This window comes from Branchiostoma belcheri, unplaced genomic scaffold (genome assembly GCF_001625305.1).
Source record: "Branchiostoma belcheri isolate BF01 breed outbred unplaced genomic scaffold, Haploidv18h27 scaffold100, whole genome shotgun sequence".
Lineage (NCBI taxonomy): Eukaryota > Metazoa > Chordata > Leptocardii > Amphioxiformes > Branchiostomatidae > Branchiostoma > Branchiostoma belcheri.
In genome coordinates, this window is record NW_017802381.1 from 602126 (window position 1) to 624625 (window position 22500).

General features: G+C 42.4%; 4 protein-coding genes and 1 pseudogene across 4 annotated transcripts in view; 4 read left to right on the forward strand and 1 right to left on the reverse strand.

The window, feature by feature from the left end:
• Positions 1-3155: 3155 nt before the first annotated feature.
• On the forward strand, positions 3156-6757 carry LOC109473207 (probable serine/threonine-protein kinase clkA; the record flags this gene model as incomplete). The annotated part of the gene is made up of 4 exons (XM_019773085.1): positions 3156-3199; positions 3627-4003; positions 4299-4434; positions 6286-6757. Coding segments are annotated over exons 1-4 (1029 nt in total), but the record flags the coding sequence as incomplete, so codon positions are not given.
• Positions 6758-6920: 163 nt separating this feature from the next.
• On the forward strand, positions 6921-7445 carry LOC109473218 (annotated as a pseudogene).
• A 255-nt stretch (positions 7446-7700) lies between these two features.
• Positions 7701-10624, forward strand: LOC109473226 (probable serine/threonine-protein kinase clkA). The gene is made up of 4 exons (XM_019773105.1): positions 7701-7728; positions 9456-10043; positions 10246-10267; positions 10570-10624. Exons 1-4 carry the CDS (start codon positions 7701-7703, stop codon positions 10622-10624), a joined length of 693 nt encoding a protein of 230 aa, XP_019628664.1.
• LOC109473541 (mucin-5AC-like) lies at positions 10383-11950 on the forward strand. Its single transcript, XM_019773433.1, has 2 exons — positions 10383-11363; positions 11673-11950. The coding sequence occupies exons 1-2, from the start codon at positions 10666-10668 to the stop codon at positions 11881-11883; spliced, it is 909 nt and encodes a 302-aa protein (XP_019628992.1). The 5' UTR covers positions 10383-10665; the 3' UTR covers positions 11884-11950.
• A 4504-nt stretch (positions 11951-16454) lies between these two features.
• The window catches only part of LOC109473489 (N-lysine methyltransferase SMYD2-like), an 11882-nt gene continuing 5836 nt past the window's right edge, over positions 16455-22500 (reverse strand). Inside the window, exons 5-12 of the mRNA XM_019773356.1 lie at positions 22304-22431; positions 22051-22118; positions 21565-21667; positions 20452-20512; positions 19255-19371; positions 18360-18540; positions 17486-17591; positions 16455-16798 (exon numbers count right to left, since the gene is read on the reverse strand). Of these exons, the coding sequence (XP_019628915.1) occupies positions 16667-16798; positions 17486-17591; positions 18360-18540; positions 19255-19371; positions 20452-20512; positions 21565-21667; positions 22051-22118; positions 22304-22431 (896 nt within the window). The 3' untranslated portion in view covers positions 16455-16666. The remainder of the gene's footprint in view (positions 16799-17485; positions 17592-18359; positions 18541-19254; positions 19372-20451; positions 20513-21564; positions 21668-22050; positions 22119-22303; positions 22432-22500) is intronic.

Consider the following 22500-nt stretch of genomic DNA (forward strand, 5'->3'; position numbering starts at 1 on the left):
TAAATGCCATATCGCTGACCGATCGATGCCATATCCAAACTTATCATAACTAAAATATGAAGAAAAATTTAAAGCAACGTTTTTTTTTCCAAATAATCTTTATTATAATTTCAAAGAATAAAGACAAAGGACATGTTCACATACAAGAAAATAAATACCCAGAGACATTTTGCAAACAATACATCAGTCTAACAATTAACCATATAGTGGACCCCATTTCAACATATGTTTATCCATTTTCCCACAGTTTTGTGCTATCACATATTCTAATTTATGATAGTATTTAACATAACATGTAAAGCCCTTAATCGTGACCAACTTAAACTGTCTGTTTTTATATATAGAGAGTTTTAATATCAATAACAATATATTAAGGACAATAGGATGATTAACTGAAATGCCTAGTACATGTATGATAATTCTGGGTGTGAGCTTAACTTCTGTATCAACATGTTGTTTTATCCAAATTCTACATCCCCCAGAAATTTCACAAGAGAGGTACAATGGCAAAGCAACGTTTTAATTGAAAATGTACGACAGCATCGTGAAAAAAATGTTTTGCCAAAAAGAAAGAGCAAAGGCTCGCATTCGAATCCGGGTTACAAAGCCTTATCCTCTACACCACGAAATATCACAGTGCCGATATTTGAAAGTCTACCGTTCTGGGACAAGGCATCGACCCTGGGCTGCGTACCGTTTCTGTATACTGGTACAGAACCGCAAAATCGATTAGGTACAGGTCCAAAATACCGAATCACTAAGTACCGGTACATACCAAAATGACATCTAAATGAAGTATCACTAATATGCAACAGGTCTTTCAAGAGCAGCTCGAGTATTGTATGCAGCAAAGAACGGTCCATATGGTTCTCTTTTAATATAATGGCATAATGCCAGCTTGTTCTGTTTTATCGGGATAAATATTCTGTCAGGTTTATTACTACTTTTGATGCTATTGAGGACGTTCAGGAGAATATTTGTCAAATTGTCCAGATACAGGTACAGGTCCGGACCTGTACCTAAACCTCTGCACCGGTACCTGTACCTAATGTCATGTGTAGGTTCGCAGCCCTACAGTGATCGACCGTTTAAAATTGCAACGACAGTATACGAGACGGAATGTTCAGATCAGCTGCGGGAGTTATGGCAAAGGTAAACTGAGATTGGTGACCCTTCGGCGCCAAAACTTGACTAGCAAGCTCGCGACCTCAGTCTCGCGACCTCGGCTCCGTATATAACCAAGGGCGTTAACTTCAAAACAGGGCGTCTTCCACTATACTGCATGGTCCACTCAGACTCAGTTTACAATGTGTTTATACAGATGTAGTATTCACTCTTCTGTGCGGGGAAATATAGTCTTGGATCAGGCCAGGTTATTGGACAAGGTCAGACACTTCCTGTTATTATAATCCCCTTTAGTTCTGTTGAAATTAACGTAACGTAATGTAAACTTTCTTATCGGGTAAATATCAGTAAGTGGCGACAACTTGTAGATGGTTTGAAGACTCCTTGTTTACCTTACACAGTGCTCGTCAAAGTTTCATGCTATTTATTGTATAAGCTTACCAGATCCAGAGCGGATAACAGACATCACTTCGTGCAGTGTACACGTATTGTAGCGAATTCGGTAGAGTTCTGCTTCATTGAAAAATTGTCTGTAGCCAACCGAGGCGTAAGTAAAACGTAAATAGTTGAGCGCGTGTGGGACGTATGCGTGTGGCACTCAGGTTCAACTTTCAAAGGAACCGTTGTATCATGACTGAATATTAACCATAACGTACGTTAATAAATGCATATTGTTGGTATCATATCGTGTTGTTGATGGCAGCAAATGGGTTAGAGTTCTTCCTTGACCTAAAGTGACCGAGTCTCACCTCTGTACGTTATAATTATCCCCTAAAGGCATGTTATACCTTCACTGGCGTTTAATTGACTACATGTGAATGTGTGTGTTTCTGTGTGTGTGAATTTGCTTGTGCAAGGGTGTTTGAACCAGGGGTTTGGTGGTCTTTGGCTATTTTCTGATTAGCAAAGTTCTAAAAACGGGGTTAATTCAACCAGGCCGGCTATGCTGTCTATATACAATCAGAAAATAGCACATAAAAGCTCCCAAAGGCCATTAAGACCCCCCAAACCCCCAGTTTTTGGCATGCTATGGAGGCTGCGTGTTTGTATGTGTATTGTTTGTGTGTGTATGTGCCTGTGCGCGTGTGTGCTTGTTGTACACGTGTGTCTGTAGTTCTGTAGTGTGTGTGTGTGCGTGTGTGTGTGTATGTTTCCTTGTGCACACGTGTGGTGTGTGTGTGTGTGTGTGTGTGTGTGTGTGTGTGTGTGTGTGTGTGTGTGTATGTGCTAGTGCACGTGTGTGTGTGGTTCTGTACGTGTGTCTCGTGTGTGTGTGTGTGTGTGTGTGTGTGTGTGTGTGTGTGTTTGTGCACGTGTGTGTGTGTGTTACCTTACAAATACGTTGCTACGTTGCCCTACTTTTCTTCGTAACCTCACTACCCTTCCAGGTAACTTGTTGTTACGGCGGCGTTCTGTTAATTTTTAAAACCCAATTATAATGCTTGGATGGGTTACTATGATCCTATGGATCATATTTACATGGTTTTAATTATTTACACACTTAGGTATTCGACCAGCAGACCAGCATATTTTTTCCAATGGAAGTCTGCAACGCGAATGTCAATTAAAGGAACAGGCCCCTATGGGTGGGAAAACATGTCTGCGTCCGACTGTTGGACCAATGTCCCCACAACAAAGGAATATCCGCATATCTTCCGTAATGTGGGTGTTTTTTGCTATTTCTGCACTCGTCGTTTTATTTCCTGCTCGGGTACGAATGGAAAACAGAACTATGGGGCTCACACTATTGTCTGTAAAAGGTCAGTCTGTAGAAGAGAAAAAAGGACAGCCCAATGGACAGCAGATGACAGGAGAGCAATTAAAATCCACATTGAAAAGGGACTTCGTCAGGGATATTTTTTGGGAAATACGTTTGCCAAACACAGACATAAGGAATCATTCTACTACCAGAACATCACCAAAGACAACACAAAAGAACATTCAACTTCTACGACAACAAATTACACTCAAAACAAAACAGAAAAAGTGTAAAACAAAATCCAACGCATCAAGGATGCATAGAAAACATTATGTCGAACATCTCCGTAAGATCAACAGCAAGGCAGATAAACAAGTTCGTATCTTAAAACAAAGTACGAAAACAAAAGTTCAAGTTCACCGCGTAAGAAAGCTTCTGCAGCTGGTTACATCAGACCCACCAACAACTATGGATACATCAACTCCACCAACAACTATGATCACATCAGCCCCACCAACAACTATGATCACATCAGCCCCACCAACAACTATGATCACATCAGAACCACCAACAACTATAGATACATCAGCCTCACCAACAACTATGGATACATCAGCCGCCAACAACTATGATCACATCAGCCGCACCAACAACTATGATCACATCAGCCCCACCAACAACTATGATCACATCAGCCCCACCAACAACTATGATCACATCAGCCCCTCCAACAACTATGATCACATCAGAACCACCAACAACTATAGATACATCAGCCTTACCAACAACTATAATACATCAGAACCGCCAACAACTATGATCACATCAGCCCCATCAACAACTATGATCACATCAGCCAAACCAACAACTATGATCACATCAGCCCCACCAACAACTATGGTCACATCAGAACCACCAACAACTATGATCACATCAGCAGCACAAACAACTATGATCACATCAGCCCCATTAACAACTATGGATATATCAGAACCAACAACAACTATGATCACATCAGCCCCAACAACAACTATGATCACATCAGAACCACCAACAACTATGATCACATTAGCCCCACCAACAACTGTGATCACATCAGCCCCACCAACAACTATGATCACATCAGCCCCAGCAACAACTGTGATCACATCTGCCCCACCAACAACTATGGTCACATCAGCCCCACCAACAACTGTGATCACATCAGCCCCACCAACAACTATGATCACATCAGCCCCACCAACAACTATGATCACATCAGAACCACCAACAACTATGATCACATCAGAACCACCAACAACTGTGATCACATCAGAACCACCAACAACTGTGATCACATCAGAACCACCAACTGTGATCACATCAGAACCACCAACAACTGTGATCACATCTGAACCACCAACAACTAAGGATACATCAGCGCCACCAACACCTATGGAAACCTCAGCCCCACCAACGACTATGGATATATCAGCGCCACCAACAACTATGGATACATCAGCCCCACCAACGACTATGGTCACATCAGCCCCTCAAACAACTATGGATACATCAGCGCCACCAACAACTATGGATACATCAGCGCCACCAACAACTATGGATACGTCAGCGCCACCAACAACTATGATTACATCAGCCGAACCAACAACTATGATTACATCAGCCTCACCAACAACTATGATTACATCAGCCTCACCAACAACTATGATCACATCAGCCCAACCAACAACTATAGATACATCAGCGCCACCAACAACTATGGATACATCAGCGCCGCCAACAACTATGGATACATCGGCGCCACCAACAACTATCATCACATCAGCCGAACCAACAACTATCATCACATCAGAACCACCAACAACTATGATCACATCAGAACCACCCACGACTATGATCACATTAGAACCACCAACAACTATGATTACATCAGCCCCACCAACAACTATGATTACATCAGCCCCACCAACAACTATGGATACATCAGCCTCACCAACAACTATGATCACATCAGCCCCACCAACAACTATGATTACATCAGCCCCACCAACAACTATGGATACATCTGCGCCACCAACAACTATGGATACATCAGCGGCCACCAACAACTATGCATACATCAGCGCCACAAACAACTATGAGCACATCAGCCCAACCAACAACTAAGATCACATTAGCCCAACCAACAACTATAATCACATTAGCCCCACCAACAACCATAATGGCATCAGCCCCACCAACAACTATGGATACATCAGCCCAACCAACAACTATAGATACATCAGTCCCACCAACAACTATGGAAACATCAGCCACACCAACAACTATGATCACATCAGCCCCAACAACAACTATGATCACATTAGAACCACCAACGACTATGGATACATCAGCCCTACCAAAAACTATGGATACATCAGCCCCACCAACAACTATGACCACATCAGAACCACCAACAACTATAATCACATCAGCCCCTCCAACAATGATCACATCAGCCTCACCAACAACTATGGTTACATCAGAACAACCAACAACTATGGATACATCATCCCCACCAACAACTATGATCACATCAGCCACACCAACAACTATGATCACATCAGAACCACCAACAACTATGATCACATCAGCCCCACCAACAACTATGATCACATCTGAACCACCAACAACTATGATCACATCAGCCCCACCAACAACTATGATCACATCAGCCCCACCAAAACTATGATCACATCAGCCCCACCAACAACTATGATCACATCAGAACCACCAACAACTATGTCACTTCAGCCCAACAACAACTATGATCACATCAGCCCACCAACAACTACGATCACATCAGCCCACCAACAACTATGGATACATCAGCCCACCAACAACTATGATCACATCAGAACCACCAACAACTATGATCACATCAGAACCACCAACAACTATGGTCACATCAGAACCACCAACAACTATGATCACATCAGAACCACCAACAACTATAATCACATCAGAACCACCAACAACTATGATGACATCAGAACCATCAACAACTATGGATACATCAGCCCCACCAACAACTATGATCACATCAGCCCCACCAACAACTATGGTCATATCAGAACCACCAACAACTATGGCTACATCAGACCCACCAACAACTATGATCACATCAGAACCACCAACAACTATGATCACATCAGCCCCACCAACAACTATGGTCACATCAGCCCCACCAACAACTGTGATCACATCAGCCCAACCAACAACTATGGTCACATCAGAACCTCATACAACTATGATCACATCAGCCCCACCATCTACTGTGATCACATCAGAACCACCAACAACTGTGATCACATCAGAACCACCAACTATGATCACATCAGCCCAACCAACAACAATAGATACATCAGTCCCACCAACAACTAAGGATACATCAGCGCCACCAACATCTATGGAAACCTCAGCCCCAACAACGACTATGGATATATCAGCGCCACCAACAACTATGGATACATCAGTCCCACCAACGACTATGGTCACATCAGCCCCTCAAACAACTATGGATACATCAGCGCCACCAACAACTATGGATACATCAGCGCCACCAACAACTATGGATACGTCAGCGCCACCAACAACTATAATTACATCAGCCGAACCAACAACTATGATTACATCAGCCTCACCAACAACTATGATTACATCAGCCTCACCAACAACTATGATCACATCAGCCCAACCAACAACTATAGATACATCAGCGCCACCAACAACTATGGATACATCAGCGCCGCCAACAACTATGGATACATCGGCGCCACCAACAACTATCATCACATCAGCCGAACCAACAACTATCATCACATCAGAACCACCAACAACTATGATCACATCAGAACCACCCACGACTATGATCACATTAGAACCACCAACAACTATGATTACATCAGCCCCACCAACAACTATGATTACATCAGCCCCACCAACAACTATGGATACATCAGCCTCACCAACAACTATGATCACATCAGCCCCACCAACAACTATGATTACATCAGCCCCACCAACAACTATGGATACATCTGCGCCACCAACAACTATGGATACATCAGCGGCCACCAACAACTATGCATACATCAGCGCCACAAACAACTATGAGCACATCAGCCCAACCAACAACTAAGATCACATTAGCCCAACCAACAACTATAATCACATTAGCCCCACCAACAACCATAATGGCATCAGCCCCACCAACAACTATGGATACATCAGCCCAACCAACAACTATAGATACATCAGTCCCACCAACAACTATGGAAACATCAGCCACACCAACAACTATGATCACATCAGCCCCAACAACAACTATGATCACATTAGAACCACCAACGACTATGGATACATCAGCCCTACCAAAAACTATGGATACATCAGCCCCACCAACAACTATGACCACATCAGAACCACCAACAACTATAATCACATCAGCCCCTCCAACAATGATCACATCAGCCTCACCAACAACTATGGTTACATCAGAACAACAACAACTATGATCACATCAGCCCCACCAACAACTATGATCACATCAGCCCCACCAACAACTATGATCACATCAGAACCACCAACAACTATGATCACATCAGAACCACCAACAACTATGATCACATCAGAACCACCAACAACTATGATCACATCAACCCCACCAACAACTATGATCACATCAGCCCCACCAACAACTGTGATCACATCAGCCCCACCAACAACTATGATCATATCAGAACCACCAACAACTATGATCACATTAGCCACACCAACAACTATGATCACATCAGCCCCACCAACAACTATGATCACATCAGCCCCACCAACAACTATGGATACATCAGCTTACCAACAACTATGTCACATCAGCCTCACCAACAACTATGATGACATCAGAACCACCAACAACTACTGGATACATCAGCCCCACCAACAACTATGATCATATCAGAACCACCAACGACTACGATCACATCAGAACCACCAACAACTATGATCACATCAGCCCCACCAACAACTATGGTCACATCAGCCCCACCAACAACTATGATCACATCAGAACCACCAACAACTATGATCACATCAGCAGCACAAACAACTATGATCACATCAGCCCCATTAACAACTATCGATATATCAGAACCAACAACAACTATGATTACATCAGCCCCAACAACAACTATGATCACATCAGAACCACCAACAACTATGATCACATTAGCCCCACCAACAACTGTGATCACATCAGCCCCACCAACAACTATGATCACATCAGCCCCAGCAACAACTGTGATTACATCAGCCCCACCGACAACTATGATCACATCATCCCCACCAACAACTGTGATCACATCAGCCCCATCAACAACTATGATCACATCAGCCCCACCAACAACTATGATCACATCAGAGCCACCAACAACTATGATTACATCAGAACCACCAACAACTATGGTCACTTCAGCCCCACCAACAACTATGATCACATCAGCCCCAACAACAATGATGATCACATCAGCCCCACCAACAACTATGGATACATCAGCCCCATCCAACAACTATGATCACATCAGAACCACCAACAACTATGATCACATCAGAACCACCAACAACTATGGTCACATCAGCCCCACCAACAACTGTGATCACATCAGCCCAACCAACAACTATGGTCACATCAGAACCTCATACAACTATGATCACATCAGCCCCACCATCTACTGTGATCACATCAGAACCACCAACAACTGTGATCACATCAGAACCACCAACTATGATCACATCAGCCCAACCAACAACAATAGATACATCAGTCCCACCAACAACTAAGGATACATCAGCGCCACCAACATCTATGGAAACCTCAGCCCCAACAACGACTATGGATATATCAGCGCCACCAACAACTATGGATACATCAGTCCCACCAACGACTATGGTCACATCAGCCCCTCAAACAACTATGGATACATCAGCGCCACCAACAACTATGGATACATCAGCGCCACCAACAACTATGGATACGTCAGCGCCACCAACAACTATAATTACATCAGCCGAACCAACAACTATGATTACATCAGCCTCACCAACAACTATGATTACATCAGCCTCACCAACAACTATGATCACATCAGCCCAACCAACAACTATAGATACATCAGCGCCACCAACAACTATGGATACATCAGCGCCGCCAACAACTATGGATACATCGGCGCCACCAACAACTATCATCACATCAGCCGAACCAACAACTATCATCACATCAGAACCACCAACAACTATGATCACATCAGAACCACCCACGACTATGATCACATTAGAACCACCAACAACTATGATTACATCAGCCCCACCAACAACTATGATTACATCAGCCCCACCAACAACTATGGATACATCAGCCTCACCAACAACTATGATCACATCAGCCCCACCAACAACTATGATTACATCAGCCCCACCAACAACTATGGATACATCTGCGCCACCAACAACTATGGATACATCAGCGCCACCAACAACTATGCATACATCAGCGCCACAAACAACTATGAGCACATCAGCCCAACCAACAACTAAGATCACATTAGCCCAACCAACAACTATAATCACATTAGCCCCACCAACAACCATAATGACATCAGCCCCACCAACAACTATGGATACATCAGCCCAACCAACAACTATAGATACATCAGTCCCACCAACAACTATGGAAACATCAGCCACACCAACAACTATGATCACATCAGCCCCAACAACAACTATGATCACATTAGAACCACCAACGACTATGGATACATCAGAACCACCAACAACTATGGAAACATCAGCCACACCAACAACTATGATCACATCAGCCCCAACAACAACTATGATCACATTAGAACCACCAACGACTATGGATACATCAGAACCACCAACAACTATGATCACATTAGCCCCACCAACAACTATGGATACATCAGCCCCACCAACAACTATGACCACATCAGAACCACCAACAACTATGATCACATCAGCCCCTCCAACAACTATGGATACATCAGCCCCACCAACAACTATGATCACATCAGCCCCTCCAACAATGATCACATCAGCCTCACCAACAACTATGGTTACATCAGAACCACCAACAACAATGATCACATCATCCCCATCAACAACTGTGATCACATCAGAACCACCAACAACTATGATCACATCAGAACCACCAACAACTATGGTTACATCAGAACAACCAACAACTATGGATACATTAGCCCCACCAACAACTATGATCACATCAGAACCACCAACAACTATAATCACATCAGAACCACCAACAACTATGATTACATCAGCCCCACGAACAACTATGATCACATCAGCCCCACCGACAACTATGATCACGTCAGCCCCACCAACAACTATGATCACATCAGCCCCACCAACAACTATGATGACATCAGAACCACCAACAACTATGATCACATCTGAACCACCAACAACTATGATCACATCAGCCCCACCAACAACTATGATCACATCAGAACCACCAACAACTATGGTCACATCAGAACCACCAACAACTATGATCACATCTGAAACACCAACAACTATAATCACATCTGAACCACCAACAACTATGACCACATCAGAACCACCAACAACTATGATCACATCAGACCCACCAACAACTATGATCACATCAGAACCACCAACAACTATGGTCACATCAGACCAACCAACAACTATGTTCACATCTGAACCACCAACAACTATGATCACATCGAGAACCACCAACAACTATGATCACATCAGAACCACCAACAACTATGATCACATCAGAACCACCAACAACTATGATCACATCAGCCCCACCAACAACTATGATCACATCAGCCCCACCAACAACTATGACCACATCAGCTCCATTAACAACTATTGAGTCATCAGCCCAACCAACAAATATAGCTACATCATCCCAAGTAGCAAGTATCTTTACAGCCCCAACAACAACTTTGGACTCATTTTTATTAACAACTACTGACAGACCTTTCGTTAATGCTTCTACTGCTACGATGACTATTTCATCTGCGGTCAGTAAAATTTCGAACTTGACAGAAAGCACATTTAAAATTTCGTCATCTACTCCAGCAGTTTCGTCTGTCACTGGTAATTTTACTCGCTCCCCTACAACCGTGCGGCCGGGAAGTAACACATATGTTACAATAACAGGACCTCAGCAGACCTCTTTGGCACAGACTTTGCCGGCTCGATCCAGTGTATTGCCGCCGATATCAACAACAGGTCATAACGTCACGAAGGAAAGCCCAGGTCCAGTCAACAACATCCCTGCAATAGCAGCCGGAGCAGCCGTTGGCGCTGCACTGTTGCTTACAGCCATTATTCTAGCATGCCTGTTTCTTCTTCTACCCCTTCTAAAGGCACGACCTGTATCGATGGATATATATGGTGATGAAGAACAGCCTGTTCAGAAAAAGAAGTACGTTCAATTTTTCATTGGATGTCAAATTTTATACCTTTGTGCAATGTTACTGTCCACCTTTGTTTAATGGATGCTAGAGGAATAATCTAGGACGATAGATTAATGATATTACTGTCCACCTTTGTCCACCTTAGTACTCACATGAATATGCTGGCGCCAAAATTTTATTAGTGAGCCCAACTCGCTCTATTAACTTGTACTTTAGCACCTTCTGCATGGTAACAAAGTCGCTGTAATACAGCAATTGATTTTTTTTCCTTTTCCTTGATATTCAAAAGCATATTTGCATTCTTATCTGATCCTCAGGAGAAAGAGACCCAGGAAGCCCTTCTCTCCACCGCCCGTCTTGGCGGACCTCTACAAAGACCAGGCCAATATTTTCACCCATCACGGCGGAGGGGTGTTTTTCCCCAGCAGATACAACCCGCCCAAGGAAGTGAAGGGGCTCTATCAAATAGATTCACACTTCAAAGGGAGGCCGGTCACCGTTACCATTCCTGTTTTCAACACAAAGTGACACCGGCCCTTGTTCTGCCGTCAGTAATGCTTTGACACAAGAAGGACACGTCTAGGTGATGACAATACACGGGTTCATCATCTTTCAGTTGTCGAAGTGGCTACGAACGTGTAGATGGCTACTTTCCCAGTGCACGACTGAACATGAGTTAGACCAATCTGATGCAACAGAAATTGCTCCTCCATTTGAGCTTAACATCTTGTGGGCTAAACGTTTTGTGACATTGTTATCTATGGATACACGTATAATTTCGAAGTGGCTACGAACGTGTAGATGGCTACTTTCCCAGTGCACGACTGAACATGAGTAGACCAATCTGATGCAACAGAAATTGCTCCTCCATTTGAGCTTCACATCTTGTGCGCTAAAAGTTTTGTGACGGTTATCTATGGATGAACGTATAACTTGGTGATGGCGTGTTTCTCATGGAAAATCCCTATCCAGTAGAGAAAACACATTTCCTGTGGATAACTTGTCACTATGTGCTGCGTTACATGTGTTATTCATATTAGTTCAGTTACCAGAATCTAATGTCGCGATAATGAAATTAAATACATTATATTCTGGGTAACGCGTATGTTTGAAGATATGTGTATAGATATATTAAGACTTTTAAATGATGTAAACTGTATCTTTGTTATATATTTTGTCTGACCCTTACCTCTTCCCTCATGACCTCAATCAAAAGCGGCCTGCTGGCTGATTTGAGCTTCTCATGAATAAATAATGGTTCATACAATGCTACAAGACATTTTTTTAATTTTTGGCGACGCCTCAGGGGGGAGCCTAATGGCACAGTATTGTGTGTAGTTTGCAAGAATTCTAGGAATTGCACAGGCATTTTTTTTCCACAGGCATGGCATGTCTACAGGCATGTTGATGGCACACTTTTATGGACACATTCCTACGTAGTCCTAAATTCTTGCCCACATACCCACATGCCTTTCAAGTGGAAGTTTTACATTCTTCCCACATTTCTTCCCACATGCCTTCCAAGTGGATGTCCTACATTCTTGCTCACATTCCTGTCCCACATGCCTTCCAAGTGAATGAACTACAAACTCCTAAAACATTTTAGAATTACTTCTGTGAGTACAGTCGATAGTGATCAGATGTGCTGTTGTAGTACCAGGTAGCCGCTTGTGTTGAGTGTCCGTTGGATAGGTAAGTTTGCCATATACATTATCTATGTCTAGTTGTCAAGGTCGTGATTTGGAGTTAGTTTTTTTAAGTTGCCAACACTAGTCAAAGAAGTTGCCAACACTAGTCAAAGTGTGTGTTGTTTTAGGATCTGTTATGACAATAGACAATAGCATTTTAAGGAGGGCCCCGCATGCCCATTTTTCGTAGAGTGTAATTGACTGTTTTAATTCTACGACTGTAACCGGGCCGATCTATTAACGCGTGTCCTGGATGGTAAGTTTGCCATGTTCAATGATGAATCCTATGATGAATTCTACGTAAGTCAGCACAAGACATAGACTTTAATAAATGTATCTTAAATGTTAATATAATTTATAGAGACCATGCGCGTTTTTTGTGTAAATACTACTCTACTGGAATTTGGAAAATGACACACGCTGTCTTTCCACCAAGCTTCTATTGAGTCGCATGGTTGGGATACATTCAAGTTGATATCTATAAGTTAAAAAAAATCGGCGAGTACAATATTATCATGTGACCCGTTTCTAGCAAACTAGCGCATTTGAAGCTTGCGTTGTGTATAGACTATTACACATATTAGATGTTTTGTGCTACCGTTTTACAAGAAGTTCTAAATATAACAACTCTTCATGAATGGAAAGGATTGTTCATATAAATTTCTATTTCATTACAAATTCAAACTGTTGACACGGAGATCAGTTAGCTAGGATAGGCTAGGTATATCGCGAAGTTAACTCCTCACGAACATAAATGCACTTACATATATGTTGTACACATCAGAGGTTGACATTGATAGGTTGTTGACGTTGGTTGGCATAACCAAATATATTGACTAGATCAATTTTGATATAGGACAATGTAGAAGTACACATGTATTTTAGAGTTTTTTTGTGCATGCAGTCCTAAGTATGCCGTAAAATTAATCATGCATGATATATGACAATACATCTGCATACTATCTACACCAGAGAGAGATTTGTACTTCTGTAAGACCATCGACACAGGTGTTTTATACGGCTTTATTTAGCCTTAAATGGATTTCCTGTTACATTACCTTAAGTTTGCCTGGCCATAGGGCGCTTGCGGAAGGCCTCCGGTTAGAAAAAATACCACCCAAAAACGACAACTGCAAGGGGTCATTCGCACCTTCTGCCATGTGATGACTTTTTGAAAACTAGTAGAAGGGAAACCTTTTTTTCAGGCCCAAGATCATCAGTTTTGGCTTGCACAATAATTCCTCTCCGGCTGTCACACAGTCCTATGTGAACTATTTCCGCCCAGAACGTTGGTCCTCTGCGTGCCCAGTTAGCCACCTCAGCAATATATCCTGTAACTGTCAAGTCCAGTCCGTGAAACGCGGGTGGTCGTCTTTAAATTGTAGGTTACTCAGATGTGTTGTTGCCATTTACGATTTAAGCGCTTAGTGGTTTCTCCTGATGAGAACAACGACGTTTCATTCGGGAGCTGTTCGATTTGGAACAACGTGGAATTTGTACAATGCCTGCCCTTCGTCATGCGTTGAAAACCGGTGGGACATATAGTGGTATGGTTGCTATGCCTGCATTCTTAACATGCGCTGTAAACCCTAGGGATTTGTGGCATGTCGTCAATGCCTGTCTGCACATGCGCTGTTCAAAGTTATGGATGTCCTACTTTCTGGCCCTCATTCCCACATGTCTTCCAAGTGGATGTTTTACATTCTTGCCATTCCCACATGCCTTCCAAGTGGAAGTTTTACATTCTTGCTTCCATGCATTCGCACATGCCTTACAACATTCCTTCCAAGTGGAAGTCTTCAAGCCTTCTAAGTGGAAGTCCTAAATTTTTGCTCACATTCCTTTCCCACATGCCTTCCAGGTGAATAAACTACAACCTCTAAAGACATTTTAGAATTACTTCTGTGAGTAAAGTCGATCACATTGTGAATCTGAACATGTTGGGGAAATGCTGAGAAGGAGACTTACAGATATGCACTGATGATGTCTTCGAAGCTTCTACAGTTTTCAAAAGGGAAGTCAAACCCTTCAGACATAGTTTTAGACATAGCTACAATTTTAGACAACTACCTTTCATCATGTAGATTTTAGTTATTTTATATACTGTTCTTCAATGTCCTTTTATGTTTGTAACTGACGATTAGCCTCTGAGCATGAATTTGCAATAAACTTCTCAATTATTATAATAGAAGAGAAAGATATCATAATAATAGTACCTGTTTAAATGCAGCAGAGCTCAGAAGACTGTCGGTACAGATTCACAAGAATTTTTAGTCTTGTGAATCTGTACCGACTTCATGAACATCATGGGAGTCTTGTCAATCTGTACAATTTCCACAATGTCCCAAGGGTTTCCTGGAATTTCACTAGGTAGGAATTGTATGTCAAGTGTATGTCCCACATTCTAGCCACATTCCCCACATGCCGTACCCAGTGAATGGTTAGCATTTTGTCCACAGGCATGCGGAATGTCCACAGGCATGTCTCTGACCCACATCTATGCCCACATTCCTATAAACCCTTGGGAAGATCTGTCTGCCCTATGGCCCTGCTTTCTGTGACCCCGGGGCTCGTTCACTATACACTCAGGGGAGGAGTGCACTGTATCTGTCTAGACTTAACAGGTACCATCATGGCAGTGTCATGGCAGTGCCATGCAAACAATAACCCTAACAGCAACCACCGTCGCCATGGCAATGTATGTTTTCATTGCCAGTCTTGTTATATAGACTTTTAAAGTTAATCTATTGAGAATAGTGGGGACAGTAGCATGATATCAGAAAGGACTGGGCGAATGGCATTAAATTTGGTAAAATGATGTTGAGAGTCTACACATAAGGCCACAGTATGTAAATTTTATGGATGACATCCTCCACAGACTCCAAATCTAATGGTAGCGTGCGAATAAAACAAGACGGGCCGAAAAAAACAAGGTTCCTACATTTTCAAATTTTGACTCAATCATTGTACAAATGGTTTTGATTCAGTGGGAACATCACAAATACAAAGCCAACATCACATATCACTGCATCAAAGTAAGAAACAAAATCAGAGCCTTTTCTTGTCTCCTTTCTTCATAGTTATCTGCCATCCACCTTCCGGCATGGCAACAGACATCTTTGCCCATTTTTGGCATGTTGACCACTGTCAGAGAGCAACAAAATTTCTTGATTTTTTTTTCCCAAATCAGGCGAAAATTAATGCGCGCGCCGATGTCATCCATAGAAATTACTTGCTGTGGCCTATCGGATATACTAGTATATGTCCGGTAAAAAGCACAGGACCACACGTTTAATAACAAATAATTACAAAAATGTAAGGGGTTTCACAATACCAACGATTTGTCTCCCGTCTCTCATATACAGTGGCGTTAATGAAAAACAATATACATCAAATTATAAAGCTCATCAATTACACAACAGGACATATTAAACAGATATGTGAGGAAACAACAAGGTTGGATAAATACAACAATCCACGAGCCAGAAACCATTTATTCTTTTCATTGTTTTCTTGATAATAATCGGTGAAGAAGTAACAACTGAAAGGATCTACCGATGTTATTTCACGACATTCCAACTATAGAATGAAATCGTGTCGTGGATGCATAAAGATACAACATATTAAAGGTTTGAAAAGTCATTTTCGTGGTCTAAGGTTGTCTCGTCGTCTGGTTCAAGGTCGGTGAGGACATTCCGGATGTGCTGCACGAGGTCATGTCTCCATCCGTGTGTGACTGTGAGAAGCCGCTTGGCCTGCAGAGGAGACATAAACAAACATGAGTAGAGAAGGACGGTAATGCTGCGGGACTGAGACAGAGCTAGACTCCATTATGATTATATACTTTCCAGGCAGTGGTTTAGGTTTCGGATTACTTTTGACATGTTTTAAAGCGTTTTTAGCGGGCTTTTTTTTGTACTGTTTGTTTTCTTTAGGGGTGGTGCATTGGATACTGCCTGTCCAATCTGGTACTGTCTTGCCAAGTTCATACTGTATTGCAGTCACCAAAAATCTGCATGGAGATTTATCAAATTATTATTATAGTAATGCTGTTTTGGCGGCACACCGCCGCACCCATCGTACTTGATTGGAGCAGATCGTCCGTCAGGACGACAAGACTGATGTGTATTATAGTGCTTCATACATTCTATTGTAGTATTGTAGCAATGCCTGTGCCTCCAAGGTAAACATACAACTGATTCTTATGAAACCTGACATGAAGGTATCATAACTAAAGGACTTCGGATGTATTTAATGTTAACATCATTCGAATTGTTTTCCTTTCGTGGAGTGTATCACAGGCTAGACCAGATACAGGGTAGACAATCTTCAAAACAATGTAATTACGACTAAAGTAGACTCCATCGTTGTTAACCATGCTTCACTTGTAATTAGTTACTTGTAACTTGTAATTAGATTAGTTTATATATCGAAACCCTTACTGTCAACAAAGATTGTTTTGCGTCGGCGGTTCTCCCGAGTTGTAGCTGTATCACTCCCTTCGTCTTATAAAGTAGACCAAGTCCTATGTCGTTCTGGAGATACACCCTTGGAAGAAAAAAAAGAAATTAGACTATCAGCATCTGGCTTATTAGATATTTTATAACAAATTGTTGTTTCTAATTCTCTAAATATTTTGTCACATGTTTGTTCTAAAAAACTGGTCAGCCGCCCGTCTCCCACAAGATCAGACAGGCCCGCCTGCGACTCTTTGGTCACTTAGCCAGAGCCGAGCCACCCCTGGAAGCTGCCAGTCTACTGAGGGCAGCCACGCCTGCAGGCTGGTCCAGACCCAGAGGCAGACCCAGACGCAGGTGGGGAGACCAGCTGAATGCAGACCTCAGCACAGTGGGCCTTGATACAGCTACAGCCTGGCTGAGGGCGCAGGACAGAACTGGCTGGAAGTCAACTTGGAAAGGCGCTACGCTCCCCGGAGCATGCGGTCCTGAGTGAGTGAGTGAGAGTTTGTTCTAAAGCACAACACACCATCTTTTAAAATATGGTTTATGACCCGCTTTTCGTCGGTGTATACGGTCATAACGTTCAGTCGGTATTCAACCATGTACAACGGAGGAAAGCTGGTCAGAAGGGTATGTTTTCGGTTTGGGCTTGGTGGAGTGACTGTCGTGTATGTATATATGTCGTGTCGTCTATATGTATGTCAACGTCATAACTGGAGAGGTTGTAGATGGATCTTTTAGATACTCGTTATGTGGGTAGCTGTTGTAAAAACAAATGTCAAGGTCAAAAATGGTGCACCTGACGCTTTGGAACGGTACTATAGGGGGCGGGACAAATGACAATGCAAGGTTGTACCTGAGAATTCTTTCCAGTCTTTCTGCATATTCAAGAGCATTCTGCCATTCTTCCATTTCGACGCAGACGTCCAGAGCTCTCTCCAGGACCGACACAAATGTGACATTGTCATCATGGAAGACTTCCTGCTGTAACTGTAGACAGCGTTCCAACAAATACAGGAAGTGCTCCGGTTCGTTGGGTAAACAGATATTTGTCAAGGAATGATAATTATATTCTGTTAACATCTGAAATGTATTTCATACACGTTTGGCATATACATTATCAGCATTTCTGCGATTGAGGAATGCCTTCCTTCTACCTTGAGACAGCTTTTATTACTTTTTGCTAATGGATAAAGCTTCAGAAATATTTTATTTCAAATATTGTGCACCGATATATGTGAGGACGAAAGTGCGCTTTCGACTTTATCTAGTGCTTAGGGCACATTTCCAAACCGGAGCCCGGCCGGACTGTTTGCGTGAAAACAAACAAAATCATATCAAAAATATATACAAATAGCACTCATGATTAGTTTTAAAAAACTTTTTTCGTGTTGAGCTAAATCTTTGAGCTGCAACATACGTGAGAAGTCAGGTGTTTAGGGTTAGGGTTAGGGTTGGTATTAAAGTTAGGGTTAGGATTACAGTTACAGTTGGGATCATTATTCAGGGCTAGGGTTAGACTTACGATTGGGGTTAGCTTTGTTGTAGTCTCCCACATCACAACCACGCCCCACCCCTTGTCTCAGGTATATTGAAACCCCCAAGTAGTGTTGGAGTCATGTATTTGGCAGGATCGTGTATATGGCTTGACACCGGGCCCCGGACTGGGAATTGTGACCTAAGGATGATATAAGGATGCTTGCGACCATGTCTTGTGTTTCTTGTTGAAAGTTGTAACAGTTGAAGGATATCATAAGACTTTCTGCTGTTCACCAAGTTTTCCGCGAAGTTTTTGATGTCCTCCATGTCGGTAAGAAAGTCGCCTGAAGTAAGCTTGTAGCCACACGAACAGGCCAGCAACTGTAATGCTGCATAATAGTCAAGAACAGAGTCGTTAGTATGAACACAAAGAACGTAATGATTATGCAAATTAATCCGCAGCAAAAAATGCACAAAAGCAAAATTGCCCAGGATAAGAACCGGTTGAATGCACATAAGGGTATAACGACACCGAACAAGACGAACAAGAACGATCCATAGGATGACGTTATGACTACGTGTTTAACACTCTCGGCACCTTTAACATCGTGGCATAGAAGCTAAAACATTTTTTTAACTTTTAGGCCCCATTACCACTAGGGTGAAATTGTCCGGATCGACCCAAATTGATCCGCTTTGATCCGGCTTCGACCCGGCCCATCCACAGACAGCTCTGTCTTGTGGTCCTCAATCTCGCCAAAGCCTTGGATGAAGTACTGCACCAACTGTTGCCGATCCTGCTAACATTCTCTATTCAACCCCGACGAAAATTTGGCTGTTTGTGCTCAGAGCCCTGCAGTTGACACGGACACAATACGCATGCACCTCAACTACGTTGCCATGGTAACGTGTCGCTTGATTCACCAGTTTCCCATCCCCAGAATGCTTAGCAAAAACAGGGGGCTAAACCTCATTTGCATAGGACAGGAAGCCATCGGAATGATCCTGGTGACGTTAAACAGCTTTTTTTCAGTGTGTTTTGAGGTGTCGGGGCATTTTATGCTCAAGGTTAATCAAATTACTATGGGTTGAATCTGACAACAAATAGAGAATGAATTTTTGGAATGAATTGTTTGTAACGTTATAGTGGTAACGCTATACTGATGCTGTAACGTTACAAACCACATGTTCCATGTTGAAAAGAACACAAAAACTTCATTCTCTATTTGTTGTCAGATTCGACCCAGAGTAATTTAATTAATGTTGAGCATAAAATGCCCCAACACCTCAAAACACAGTGAAAAACAAGCTGTTTAACGTCACCAGGATCATTCCGATGCCTTCTTGTCCTATGCAAATGAGGAGTAGACCCCCTGTTTGCGCAAAGCATTCTGGGGATGGGAAACTGGTGAATGTTTGCGTTTCCGTGATTGATAATGACCATCACTATAACCGACCGGAACACTCACCGGAAGTTTTAGGAATCTGCCGGCTGCACCGTGGACATTTCAAACATTCCATCTTTGCGTCCTGGAAACAAGATTAGTTATACTGATGTATTGCACGTAATAAAAATGCCTGCATCATGAAATTAAATGAACTCAACGTATGAAAAATAATGAATTCCGGATTCAAGATCAACATGTAGATAGCTTCTGGTTGTTAAGCCGTCACAGATGTTCATCATCATCATCATCATCACCAAGTCAAGAAACAAAGTCATCAAAAGGCAAGAAACAACAATACAGGTTGCTCTCTCGCAACTTATTGAGGATTACAGACCATAATCATCCAGCAAAACGTTCGGCTGACAAAACACTCACTCTCTCTTTGTTGTTGCAGGCCTCACACTGGCAGATAAAGAAGTAGTTAAAATGAAAGGTGGTCTTTCCTTTCTTGTGTTGGAGTCAGCGTGTCGGTGTAGGAGATCGTCGCCTGCAAATTAGAAAATCTCGTAAATTAATAAATGCACTTCGGGAGAAATTCTAGATTTGTAGTCCGTTTATTTTCTAGGTTAAGATCAGTCTTCAGTTTTTAAGACATCTTGAAAGAGATTTGACATGCTCTATGTTAAAACATTCATATGATTTTGAGTTCCCTGTGATATGTCGGCGGCATTAAAAAAAATAGAAATCCAAGATGTCATACCTTCGCCAGATGATGTTAAGCGACTGGCGTATCATATTTTTTTCTAATTTATTATGCAAAGATGCACATTTTCGTGAAATATATCAGTCTATCTTCTCCACCCAAATAACGAAATTTCGATGTTCCTCTCTTTCTCGATTTCACATGTCATATGTTTTGATAGCCCTATCTTGGAATGCAGCAATTGTATAGAATTTCCTCATCAATTATGCAAAGTAGGTCCTGATTTGCATAATATTCATATTCGTATGTCAACCTTCTCTCGTATGATTCCAAAAATCACGACAATCCGTCAACCCTTGCTTGAACTATTCTCTGTCAAAAAAATGTCAAAACCACCACTACAGTTTAAGAAACAGCTGATTATGCAAATAAGATCTTCTTTTGCATGAATTATCATCAAATCTGTGTTGAAAGGAAAATCCCCGTCTGACCTCCTCACCCGGCAAGATGACCCTGGCTGCTCGGATTTCGATTCTGCTTCCGATAAAGACGGGGACGCAGTTCGGGGTGCAGCTGTGGTTGATCATGGAGGCTCTGAAGGGGCGAAACAAAGCACACCTATCAAATAATTCACAGGCCTAGAAATATCTGAATCATATTTCTTGAGAAATGTGACGGAAAATCAAACCTTTTTGTTTTTATATTCCAACATTTCATGACTAGACATGGTGACAGCACATTCAAGCTATATCAACTTATTTTACGCCGCCACCAACGCAGAGGACGAATACAGGACAAGACAATATACTCATTTTCACTTGAATTAAGTGAGGAAAGTCGTGTAAAGTGCCTTTCCCAAAGGCACAAGATCGGTGACAAGTCAGGACTCGAACCCGGGACCTCTTGGTGCCGAGTCGAGCACGCTGCCGCTACGCCACACGACCCCACAATGCCTGGTTGCTGTACCGTGTACGTACTGAGCATAAAGAGCTGTACCGATCTGCTGGTGATCATCGTCAAGGATGGCGAAGCTGTTACACATCACCTGTACGTGTGTGAACAAAAACATTCAGTCATGTACATGTAATCCACCAGACCGTACGCAGTCAAAAGTGTGTATTATTATCTCCGTTCATAAAAGAGTGATCGAAATAATACTTTGACGAATGGGTTCAATTTACTTCGATAAAAGCGTCGTCCAACTAAAAGCCTATCATATATTTTTCTTACCTTCCCAATAATCTTCTCCAGAGATTCTTGGTCAATAAGATAATCCAGGTGAAACTTGAGGGTTGTATGAAGGGTGGACATCATGGCTGCCAGGCCACCGGCTCTCTGTCTTTTTATGTCATCCACGTCTGACAAGAACACAAGAGATTCAAATCACTTTCATTTACACAGTAACAAATGTCATGTATTATCGAGTC